The following is a 13,191-nucleotide window of genomic DNA, read 5'->3' as shown; positions in this document are numbered from 1 at the left end:
TAAGTGAAACTGTACTTACAATCTTACTTCAGCTTTCCTTTGCTTTACAGACCTGCAAAGGTTGTAAATGCGGACATTGGTCACAAAGTTACTTTTTCATCCCTGTCGTAATGGCAAATGGTCACTGTCTGAGGCAGTCACTAAATGAGGACTACCTGTATTTGTTACCTGTATTGGCTTGAACTAAGGGAGCACTATACTAGGAAATTAAATTATCTGTTTTATATTAAATATTTTACATTTAAACAGTCTTATCTATTTATACTTTATTATATTTTTTTGCAAGGTGAATGGACTCAGTTACAGTGGTAATTGGCATACTATTGGAAGACCCAAAGGACAAGGTTAGGCACAGATTGTCATGGAGAATATCCATGTGATCACTAGGAGATGACACCAACTTGATGGCACATAATCAATCAATCATATATTTTAAATTTTTTTCTCATGTTGTTCACCGCCCTGAGTATATTAGGATTGGTGCGGGTTAGAAACTTTAAGTCAATAAAAGAAATGAAATGTAAAGCAAGGTTCAGCTGTAGATATGTCACATAAGAACTCGTGAGTTGGTTTAAGAGGACAGGTTCTTCTTTGATTGGTGCCTTGTGTTTACACTTATACAGGCAGACTGTGATTTCAACCAGTTCTCCAAGCCAGGCTCAGGACAGGACATCGTCATGAAACCCACATACACGCAGGAGTTCTGGAGAATGTGAAATTTGCTGCAGCCAGTGGACCCCAGCTTTCCATCATAAAAAGAGAATTTATCTACCCATATTTTGCACGTACATAAAAACAAATGATTTCACCAGTTTCAGAAGACCTGGAGAACGTTCAGAAAGGGCCTTAACTTCAGGATCTTGGCAGAAGGCCACAGATTTTGGCTTGGCTGAATACCTTGTCATAATTTGTGGCCTCTAGAAACCCTTCCCTCCCACGAACCTTCCACTCTTCTTTCCCCAGGTCTTCCAAGATCACTGACCTTTTCTGAAGCCCAGCACATCAGGACAAGAGAACCTTGCCCGTCCTCAAGACATTCGCCAAAGAAGACTGAGGATAGGGAGAGATCGCACTACTGGAGTTTTGTACAATATTGTCCTCCTGGGGCCTGGAGAATTCAAGGACTGTAAGCAGCTGGACTACAGAGTTGATAGTGTCTGTTGCTCCTGTTCTTGTTTCTCTCAATGCCAAGTAACTTCCCTGGGGCATTAGCCACAACTAAGATTGGCAAGCTCAGAGATCAGATTTTCACTCACCTATGAATCCTCACTCATCTATAAAGGTGAATCAAGCAATTAAAATCTCTCAGCACTAACCACTGTTCCAGGCTCTTGTGAGCTCCTCGGAAGAAAGCTCAAATGTAAATTTAACAAATGAAAAACTAGGCAGCGTATAGGAGCTAGTGCTATGCATTAGGATAGGCTTCTTTGATTTCAGCTTTGTGTGGTGTGTGACTGAACAACAGGGCAGAAATTAAGTTTTGTGTTCAACACTAGAATCCAGCAATCTATGATTAAAATAAACTGTGGATTAAAACAATGTGGAAAACTGTACAACGTGATTGAACTAGACAAACACATACTACAAGGAAAATTTCCTTCCATGGTTACTGGGTATGTTTTTATTTCACATTCAGGTTACTTTAACAGATCACTGTATTTAGCGGTGAGAATCAATTTTATCCTAGATTACACTGGTTTATAATCTTGGCTTTGTTTCTTTGCATTTTCTTACCTGGCAATCTAGTCCTGAGGGAAAGATTCTGACTTGCTCAGATTCTGGCCTCTTTCAGCCCTGATGTACTTTGAATACCCACAAAGAAAGTAACAGGCCTTTTCACACATTAATATAATGAATCGCTTGATGCAGGCAACTTAGCTCTACCTCTTTGCAAACTCAGGACAGACTGTGCTCCTTTCTATTAATTGTTCCAATATTCACATATTTATTGTAAACCGCCCAGAGTCCCTTTTGGGAGATGGGCGGTGATAAACTTGATTAATAAATGAATAAATAAATAAATTCACCAGGACGAGTGCTGAAGCGGGAGGAAAATCAATACATCTGATTGCTAGGAGTCAACACCAACTTGCTACGACATAATCAATCAAAAGTGCAGAAGTTATTTTTAATCAGTAATTTTTTAAAAAATTAAATTTTAGAAAAAACTGAAGTGAATTGGTGCTGTTACATTTAGAGCCATTAGTAAGGGACAAAAATGTATTATTCCTTGCATCGCTGAAAGTTGAACAAACGCATATGAAAGTTGTGTTGTGTTTTGTTTTTAATAAATACAACCACCCCAAACAGGACTGGGGCACCTTTAGGTGGGTGGGCACCGTGCTTTCTTAGAACAGCCAAGGCAGCAGGGTGGGGTGGGGATTGCAAATTGGAGAAGACCCTGCAAACATATAGGCAGGACCAAGATTTTCCACATTTTCCAGGCAGAAACTGACATTTTCTTTGCTTTATTACACACTCACTTTAGCATGTATACCACAGTGCTAAGTCTCTCCTACATCAACCATGCAACTAATTGCTACAAATTATGATGGGCTGGGTTTTGCAGGCAACAAAAGTGTGGTTTAGGGAATGCATATATTTATGGGCCTCAGGCTGTCCCAATTTAAAAGATGGTTTTGCAACCTGGAAAAATAGGGAAGAGGCATTTATCTTTTAATTGCCCAGAAGAGAAAACAAAAGATTAACCATTCTGCAATGTCTAAGAGATAGCTTGGGCCAGCTAGGCAACCTTCCAATGTATTTGTTTATACAATGTTTTGGCCATCTTAATCCCAAGGGACTCTAGGTGGTACATAAGTCTAAAATACATTTTACACAATATTTCATTATGCAATTGTTAGTGCTGGCTGTTTCTGCTGTTTTAATCTTGTTTACGTAAGGGAGGATTGTAAGATGCTCAGAGTTACTTGATGACTGGAACAGCCCAGTGGCCTAGTAAAATAAATAAAACTGAATTAATATACATTATAATAAATAACTCCCTAGACAATTCTGGAGGCCAGGAGAATAGGAGCCATCTTCTATTCCGTCACGCTCTTGAGAGAGGAAGGAACCATTAGTAGGCACCAATGGCCCAGAATGGGTGGGCAAAATTTACCTGGGAAAGGTGGCCTCTTCCACATCTAATCCCCAAGCCGTACTGGGTTTTTACAGGTAGCAACCAGCGCCTTGAATTGCACTCGGAAGCACACCATTACTCAATGCCATTCCCACAGTAGTGGTACTAGCATGGCAGTTTTCAAGGGCAGCCTGACGTATGGCAAAGTATAGTAAATCCAGCAACCAGAAAATATAAAATTGACTGAGGCTGACTCCGGACAACAGATATTGCTGCTATTCAGTTGCTGGAAAGAGGCAGAAGCTGCAGCTTTTGCAACAGGCAAAAAGAACGCCAAGGACAAAATAATGGCTAGATCTCCCTGCACAACCTTCAAAAAAATCATAGTTAGAGCACAATATTTCCTTCAATGACCATTGCCTTCTTTTTTCTTTTGTTTTGTTTTGTTTCTGAAGTTGCATAGATCGCAGGTTAATTTCTATGAATAAAGTGCACTGAAGACCCAAAAGGGAAGGTCTTCAATGTCTTCAAGTCTCCTCCTATAAATGGGGTTTATCATTTGCCTCCTTAACTTCCCAGTCTAGCTGTCAACTTTGGGATTTTCTGGTGGTCTCCCACCCAAGAATATCAAGATCTGATCCTGCTTATTTTTTAAAGACCTGCCAAGGTCAACAAAGTGCCGTCACTAGTTTCAGTCAAGGGTAAGACTGCAAATATTTTAACTTTTTAAGTGAACAAATATGCCTAGCTTCCAAATGCAGTTTTTGTTCTACATATGTAGTGGGATACATAGGGCAAATGATTCTAAGAAGATACATCAACTTTTGAATGAAAAATTGCAATAAATGGGAGCCTGGGTGACGAGTTTCCTCATAAAAGTATAATAAACCATCCAAAGTGAACACATGGAGTATCACTGATAAGTTTAACAGCTTCATCATCCATTCCAACACTACTTTTGCGCTATTTACTTACAAGCTTTCCACCGCATGGCAACGTTAGTATTTTGACTGAACAATGTTTCAAGAAAAATGTTTACATCAAATAAATTGGTTTTGTTTGATAAATAAATCAGCTTTAGAATAAATTCAAAACCCTTAGATCCTTGCACAGCTCTTTAGTTTAGTCTGCAGCCCTAGTCTGCTTGAGATATTAGGCTGAGTCACAATGTGGCTTGTTTGTGACTTAGTGTGCTGTGTGAACCCAGTCCATTGTGGTTTATTTAATATCATAAATGAGAATTCTTCTGAATTATCAGCTTGTGAGAATCAAGCAAGGATAGGAAGTGTAAGTCTGATCACACTTGATTGAGCAGGAACAACTAAGAATAACTAGATTTTTTTTTAAACTTTAGCAGCTATAACTAAACCAGAATCCCTGGCTTATTCTTATTTTGACAAGCTATCAGAAGGAGTCTGGTAGTACCATTTCCAACTCATTGCAGCCCACAAAAACTTATGCATTTAATAAAATTTGTTAGTTGGACAATTCTGACAAGCTGTAATCACAAGGCATATAACTTCTTCACATATGTATTGAAAAAGGAACATATTACAGATTTCAATTCAAATATAATGCAAAACAAGTAACCAGCCAAGCTTTACAGTTACACTGAGGTGGGAGGGAGTGATCAAGCAACAAGAATCAGCAGGTTTATTTTACCTGTATCCCATTATGCCAGAATTCAGGAGAATTCTGATTATTGTAATATGCAAATTGGTCAGACATATCCACCATTAACTGGAAAAAGCTGGACTATAAATGTAATCAACAACTGATGCCTATACAGACTCCATTTCTAAACATACACCACAAACCAAATTACATATGCTGAGAATGCTTTATTCTAAATTTTATAGAAGAGTTTTAGACTCTGGAACTTTTTATGGGATGGAGTTGTACTGATTAATAGGGATGGAGAATGGGCATGTCCAAAAAAGGAAGAGATATAATGAGGTCCTAATTCATCTCCTCCAAAACCTAACTAATCTTGTTTTCAACTGAATGATGTTTAAGATAAGAAAACAGAGCTAGGTCGATATAACTGAAGCTGAAAATAAAGAAGAAATCCTCAATTTAATCGCAGATCTATTAACCTCATGCAGTATTGTTATGACTTCTACTGTGAAAGATAGCTTGCTTTATGTATCCAAACAGTTGTGGTTACTACTGGTAACCGTGTGGTAAAGGGAATGTGATTTCAGTTTATTTTATAGTCACTTGCTATGTTGCACACAAGCATTTCACGGCTATGTTCACAGCATTTTATGGCTCTTCGGCCTCATGTCCCAGTGAGGAGGATATGTTTACATTTAAGACCAGACGCATCTTTCTGAGTAGGGCCTTTTTTCGTGTGAATTTGGTAGCAGAAGAGTTTGGATGACTGCCTCTGAGGAGGAAGGAGTATTAGGGATGTTCACCGCCTTGAGTTATTTATAAAAATAATAAAGGTGGGATAGAAAATAAATAATAAATGAAACACACACACACACACAAATGCCACCCCACCATGCATCCTGCTTACAGGGGTGGGAGGGGCAACAGTTCTACCTGGGGGTGGCTAGTACCGTAGATCTCTCCCCAGTGAATAAGATCTTCGCCTCTTGGATTTTGTATCTATTTCATCTTTATCTACTGGTTTGTTATATTGTAACTTATATGCTTTTAATTCTTGATTTTATTGTAAACTGCCCAGAGACCTCCTTTTGGAAGAGATACAGTAATAGAAATTTGAAAAATAAATAAACAAACAATAAATATTATGACTTTTATTAAATGTAGATTTAATTATTTTATTAAATGTAGCAATGCACACAATCCTTTTGTGAAACAGGGCCACTCTTTAAATTTTATTAAAAACGTTTTAAAGATAAAAAACTAACAGAAACAGCAAATTTTATAAACTTCTGGGACCCGAAGGCAATTCTTACTTAGCAGAAGTGACAGTTAAAGGCTTTATTTTTGCCAGTTATAGCCCAATATAAACCTCCCTGAATTGTTTTCAGCATTATGAAACAAATACTTACATATTAAAGGTGATCTACCTCAGCTTTTTTCAGCATTCATTCACCCTACTAATCTCTATTATTGTGTATTTCTTCAGCATCCACTGGATAACGCACACACAATAGCTTGTAGCTTTACAGAAGACTATAATTCAAAATTAAACAAGAAAAACTGGGCTTAATGAGAAAAACCTATCTATGTACGTGGAGAAAATCTATGTGGTCACTAGGGGTCAAAAATGACTTGATGGCCCATAATCAATGAGAAAACAATAGAAACACCCAATGGTTCCACTCCATATCAATTTATACATGGAGGCATGTATAAGAGGCATGGGAAAGAATTAACAGAAGTTTTAGCTAAATGGCACTGATATTCCTTTCTTTTATTTATTCAGACTTAATTTATCTAGTTTTTTTTCTAATCCGTTCGGTCGTGTCCGATTTTCGGAGACTGCCTGGACAAGTCCCTGCGGTTTTCTTGGCCAGGTTTTTCAGAAGCGGTTGGCCATTGCCTGCTTCCTGGGGCTGAGAGGGAGTGACCGGCCCCCGGTTCTAGCTTGCTGTCTTAACCTCTACACCAAACTGGCTCTCTTTATTTCTATTTATTTATATCTCTATTTATTTAAATCCCTCATTACTTTCTCCAAATAGGAGATGAAATAGACAGGGGAAGGGGGTGTAGTAGTATCAAAGGCAACATTCATTATATTTTACACCTCTTTTTAAAAACGTATTTTACTATTCTGCTCTGGGAAAAATATTTCTCGAAATGACTACAGATTTCAAGATCATTGCTGGCATTTTTATTCTGGACTGACTAGCATATATAAAAAACAGCCAAACAGCCAGCTCTCTTTCCCTGCAGAACTTTGTTTTGTACCTCCGTTCTCTATGAAAACACAACATGCCTCATTCTGATTAATGCTTTGCTATAAATTCTGCAAAGCATACCAGGGAGGGGGTTGAGCCACATAAAAACCTTCCAGGACACCCAATCACACTGCATACAACGACCCACCAATTACATCAGATGGGATTTAAATAAGGAAGTGGTAGTACATTATATTCTGTCCAAATCACCAGAGGCTGAGAAAACAGACCCAGCCATTGATTCTGAATAGATGAACGCAGACAAGAGCGAAGTTTAAACCAAGGGCAGGCCACAGTATTACCAACCCAGAATAATCACTGGAATCTGCCTTTCTGTCCTAAATTTATTGTGGACTCCAGCGAATTTATAGTCAAGTAAAATGCTGCACGTTATAGCTGAAGACTCATTTCATCCGCTTTCTCAGTTCTGGAACCCGGGCTGTACGCACACTCAGAAACTTCTGCAGCCGCTCTGAGCTTGCCTGATGAAACGGAAAGTCCCAAATCAACATTCTCTATGAGCTTCGGTGCCCATCTGCTAAAAGGAGACTAACACTCTCAGGATTATCTAAATAAATAGATAATATGCACCGAGTGCTTCTGGAAAGCCACCGATGTTGGATTAGTCAAGGGTATATGGCTTGGAATCACTTAGAAATAAGTTTCTTACATTATCTGCTATAGAAGCTTCTGTGGCATTCTGGTTTCTTTTAAAATGAAACTATAAATAGTGAAAACGATCAAGCAAACTCCTGAACGGCAATTGTAAGTAACTGAACTGAACATCTGGTTGACAAGATTATTTTTTTTTCCAAAGCAACCTCCCCACTTTGCCTACCCTGTCCTCACCAACACTCACCACCTCTGGCTAATGTAATATAAATCACTCTGCAAATCTATAAGCAAACATCAGCCTTCCCAATCACATCTGGACACTCTTCACTGGAACTTTTCTTAGGGTTGCTTTAAAGCTATGAAACAGACCATTTCCCCCCAGTATTTTTATACATTTCAAAAATTGGCAGCCATACGTAATACGGGATCTATTTGACAGTACAGACTGAGAAGCTTCATACTAATTATCTCTAACATTATATTCCTTCCTCTTTTGATACAAAAGGGCCCCTCTTTCTTCTGCTCATCCTGCTTTGACAACTTGTTCTAATTTGGACACACCTGCTAGCACTCAATCCTCTTTGCATTGTTTTGTCCATCTTAAATACTGGCTGCCACATTCAAATCCCCTTTCTCTGCTTTTGTAAACATACTGTGAAATTGGCAGTTACTAACGCAGTCAAGCCTTACTAAGAATAGAATGTGCAATGGCAGAGCACAGAACTTCTTAAACATTTCTGATAGAACTTTATGTATTTTTTTCAATACATAAGAGGTCCTATTTAGTTCTCAAGTTCTCCCTTTATGTTTAAAGTGCATTTAAGTACTCCACCTTGATAAAAATTTTGGCCACCCCAGCTATTCTGCAGAACTTCCTAGCAGAACCATGACAACAGGTCTGTGTAATTCTCTATATCCAAATCGGTGTGGAAGAAAGATCCAGACAGACTTATATTCCACAATACAGGTAGTCCTCATTTAGCAACTGCCTCGTTTAGCAACTGTGTGCAGTTACAACAGTAATGAAAAAGTAACTTTATGACCAACACTATTTATGACCTTTGCAGGTCTGTAAAGCAAAGGAAAGCTGAAGTAAGATCATAAGCGCAGTCAGTTTCACTTAGCAACTGCTTCACTTAATGACCAAGTTGTGGATCCCAATTGTGGCCTCTAAACGAGGACTACCTGTACTTGCTGAACAGAAATGGTCTCTTTCTCAAGCAGTTGGTATATGGAAGCTTCTTATCTCCAGCAACGTAAGTTTGATAGGACTACCAGGAGTCTGCAATTTTTACCAGAAAATGATGTCTCTGCCCTCCCCAAACATAGAGATATTTTTCTGAATCCGATGCTCAAGAAAAGGGCTCAGAACCTCCTCCAGCACTTTCGTTTTAGCAGTGGCTGAGTACTTTTCTTTCCGGTGAGAACAAGAGGCAGAATGTGTACAGGATTTAGCTGATGCATGAAGCAGAGAGACCATAATCCAGCAGCAGAACAGGACTCCCTTCCACCCTCCACCACTTCCGGCCTCTCCGTGGTGGAAAAGAGGAGGGGTGAACATCTTTCCAATCCTCCAGCTTGCCTTCTAATCCTGCAACTGGGGAGGGGGCAAGCGCCGGCAGAAAGCTAGGGGGCTATTCCCTCCTGACTTCTGCAGTTACAAAATTAGAAAAGGGCTTTGCTCTCCCTTCTCCCTGAAATAGGAGTGTGTACTCATCCGCAGCAAGTGCATCATTTTAATTCCTTGTCTTACGTGCATCCACGGAACAGAAAAGCTTGAACGTCTTACAGCCCATCAAATGAATCAAAACTTTAGCATGTATGACTAACTGCAGTTGCCCAGATTAATCGCCGGTTGGTTGTTAGTTTTTCTCCACGCCCTCTTCTCTTTGGTCAAGTTTAGACTTCAAGGTTCCTCCGGCCAGCTGGCCTTCCTTTTGCTTCCCTTTCTGTTTACGTGTGGTCAAGCTGAGCGATCCTGATTACATAAAACATAACCACTGCCATTTGGTCCCTTGGGAAAGTTTTCCAACAAAAACGCGTCGAAATACTCTTATGTTACAAAGACATAAAAGCTTTCTCTCTCCACCGCTTATTCCATCATGCAAGGCGCTTTGTTTTTGCTTTTTTGCTCTGCACAGATACCTGCACAGACAGCTACTCCTGAGCACAGTAGTTATTCATACACACACCCCTATAAATATTCAAGACCTGCGTAAACAAAACCCTCTCACATTTGCTGACAACCTGCTGCTGCTTTTTCTGCAGTTGAAGCAGAAATGCTGTCCTGAACCAAAAGCTTGGGTCGCAGATTTTAAACGGGTTCCTGAATTCACGTGTCCCGGGCCTGAGTCTAAGCATGTTAGACGCAGACATCAAAGCCACTGACTTCGGGGGAAGTTTGTGGCCGGGGAAGGCTGCAGCCTTAACCCTTTAAGCCAGTGTTTCTCAACCTTGGCAGCTGGAAGATGTGTGGACTTCAACTCCCAGAATTCCCCAGCCAGCATGTGCTGGCTGGGGAATTCTGGGAGTTGAAGTCCACACATCTTCCAGCTGCCAAGGTTGAGAAACAGTGCTTTAAGCCTCAAGAAGCAAGGGGGGAGGGGGCGGTCCCTCTACTCAGAAGTAAAACCCGCTGGATCCAGTCATTCCCCGGCGGAGGGGGCTCAGACTCCAACGTTACTCTGCGACGTTAGACGATGGCGGGTCTTTTGATGGCGAGACTCTTCTTTTGAGGGTGGCTAGAGAGAGCCGTAAATAAACAAACACACAAAATGAAACCCTCGGTCCGCGGAGATGCACCCGCTGCTCCGGGCGGGTCCGGGTCCGGGTCCGGGTCGGGCATGCCTCCCCCGCACCCGGGACCATCACAGGCTTCCCGGTCTGGGCCCGGCGCCCCAAAAGCCGCCCTCCGCTCTGCCCCAGGATCGAGCGACCTCCGGGGGCGGGATATGCAGGACCCGGGCCGCGTTCTCACGACGCGCTTCTCCTGCTGCCCGCATCCGCCCTCTCTGGGGGGTTCCCACGACACCCCGCCGCGCCGAAACGACCAACGTCGCGGAGCTGCGCCTGAGGCGGCCCGCGGCTCGCGTGAACGCCGCCCCCGGCTCCCCCGGCGGCTGGGAGCCATGGGGCGTGTAGTCCGCGCGCCCGCCCCGCTCACCGGCCTGCGTGGTGTCGCTGAGGTCGTGGCCGGCCGCGCTGCCCCGCGGATAGTCCCTCAGCTTCCTGCCGCTCAGGCTGAGGGCGCCGCTGGCCGCCGCCTCCTCCAGCGCCCGCTCCAGCGAGCGCGTCCACGACGACGGGCCCGCCGCGCCGCAGCCCCCCGCCGCCAGGATCCCGCTCGCCGCCGGCATCAGCGCCGCGGAGCCGCCACCGGAGCAGCCGCCCTCCGCCGCCGCCGCCGCCGCCGCCGCCAGCACCGCGGCCGCCATTTCCCCGCCCCCCGCTCTGCGCCTGCGCCGCGGCCGCCCGGGGGCGGGCCCGCGTGGACGGCGAAGGGCGGAAGGCGGCCTCCCGCGCGGAGGGGCGCCTGCGCGAGGGAGTGCCGCGCTTCCGATCAACCACCACGGGCCGCGAGGGTTCTGGGAATTGTGGTCCAGAGGGCTGGAGAAAAGTAGGGCAAGTCTGCCGTCCCGTTCATGGGCTGGGTGGGGTAAGAGGCGGCAGAAATCGTGATGGTGCCCCTTTGTGCCGGGCTGAGTGCAAGTGGGCACGCGAATAACTCAACCTGCTGCCCCCAGACAGCCTCCGCCAGCATTTCAGCCCAAAGGGCCACTGTTGTCCAAGAAGCCCCCCAGGCTTGCCCAGATGGTGATGCCCATCAGATGGAGGTCACTGAGGTCGCAGAAAGCAAACTGGCCCAGGCAGCACCGTCGCACCAAGCAGAGGGACCTTGATTCAAATGAAGGTCCCCTTTTTTGCAACTACTTCCCAAAGTCATGGTAAGAGGAGGAGGCGGCTGAGAAGGACCATGAAGATCAGTTGTAAAGCTACATTTGCACACGGTAACCCCTGGTTAACTTAACCCATTTCTTAACTCATTATGGGTTACTCAGCCCAGTTCCCTAGGTTTGCCCAACCCACTGAACCACAATCAAACCACGCGAGCTGGGTTCACATAGTACACTCGCTGAAAATGTGGCTGATTACTTTGTGGTTCAGAGTGGCATTCTAACCTGGCTCTGCCTTCCTTCCCTGTTCCTTGCCTACATTCTGTTGGCAACTAAAACAGGAAAGAGGTTATTTTACTGAGTGTTCGATAAAGGAGAAACCCAGATGATAGCAGCAAACGTGGGAAGACTATGGCAGACACGGGGTTCTTTCTGTGTTTCTGTGGATCTGTGCCAACAGCTCTTACAAAGGAAGTGGGTTAGGTATAATTAGTCCTTTTCTCACCTTTCCACCCTGGCGTATGGATTTTTTTTAAATGCAGAGCCGCCTTTTCCATTCTGCAGCAGAAACGCTCCTCCCCTCAATGTGCTGGTTGGGCTGGCATTGAATTCGCTATATAGCATATACGGTCCTGCTATGCTTTCTTAGCCATGGAATATTGAACATTTAGACCAGCGTCCTCAATCTCCGCAATTCTAAGATGTACGTACTGGGGAATTTTGACAGGTGAAGTCCATACATCTTAAAGTTGCTGAGATTGAGAAACACCGATTTACACAAAAGCTTTCAATAGCTGTATGGTCAAAAGAATACCAAATGCATCAGCAAAACCCCATGCTCCCTTTGCTAGCATGCTAAGAGTTTCTGACTCCCACCCCCACCCCCACCCCCACCCCATTTGCAGTCTGTAAAACAAATGGTCTGCAAACTGCTGGAATCACAGAAACTCCTGCAATTTTTTTCATACCAGCTGCAGAGCCAAAATAGGCACTTTTACAGAAAACGAAACCATTTGGTTCTTAACTGGCCACTGAGTTTTCCAAGGTGTCCCTTGGACGGACTAGCATTGCACTTCAGGCAACAAACCATTGATTCGGTCCCAAAACTCCACCCATCTGTTAATCCAGGGTTGCATCCACTCCATCCCGATCCTTATTGAGCTCCACAAAGGTGATGTATACCCAACAATGGCAAAACATTTAAGTAGAAAACTTGGTTTCACAATCCCTTAGCGCTAAAGAAATTGGCCTGTCCTACTAGTGTCTTTGAGTCATGTTAAGTGAGGCTTGATTTTTTTTTGCCCCCATAGACTAGCGTGGCTTGCTTCCTATCATGTGGGTGTGAAGAATCTCTTGCTTCTAATCTGTTTTAAAAATCAAGTTTCTAATCCTCCACAGTGATGTAAATAGGTGTCAGCCTGTCAAGGTAGACCAGACCAGGACACCAAAGTTCTGAATGCTGCTGCTACTACTTTTATGATGAGGTTATAGTAAGTCTTGCAAGTCTGAATGTACTTCCCCCCTCCCCCTTTATCTTCATGAGAACTAAGGAGGGTCACGTCTGAGACACTTTCTCAAATTACATTTCTGCCCTGGACTCAGATTTCTTTTATCTAACCTTGCAGCTCTTCTTCTTGTTCCTCAAGGTTATTCCTTCTACCTATTACAATATATAAAAATAGAAGTCTTCTCTACAAAGAGCTTTCGGGTATGGTTTGAGTAG

The 13,191-nt window shown here is 43.3% G+C and overlaps 1 protein-coding gene across 7 annotated transcripts in view; it reads right to left on the bottom strand.

The window, feature by feature from the left end:
• LRCH3 (leucine rich repeats and calponin homology domain containing 3) overlaps window positions 1–10,987 on the bottom strand; it is a 104,372-nt gene extending 93,385 nt beyond the window's left edge. For all 7 annotated transcript variants that reach the window (XM_063306274.1, XM_063306276.1, XM_063306270.1 and 4 more), the window contains exon 1: window positions 10,739–10,987. In XM_063306274.1, coding sequence (XP_063162344.1) covers window positions 10,739–10,931 — 193 coding nt within the window. In that variant the 5' untranslated portion in view covers window positions 10,932–10,987. The remainder of the gene's footprint in view (window positions 1–10,738) is intronic.
• Between the last annotated feature and the right edge of the window lie 2,204 nt (window positions 10,988–13,191).

Source organism: Candoia aspera, chromosome 6, assembly GCF_035149785.1.
Source record: "Candoia aspera isolate rCanAsp1 chromosome 6, rCanAsp1.hap2, whole genome shotgun sequence".
Lineage (NCBI taxonomy): Eukaryota > Metazoa > Chordata > Lepidosauria > Squamata > Boidae > Candoia > Candoia aspera.
Note: the sequence above shows the minus strand (reverse complement) of the source record. Positions and strands in the feature narration are given on the sequence as shown.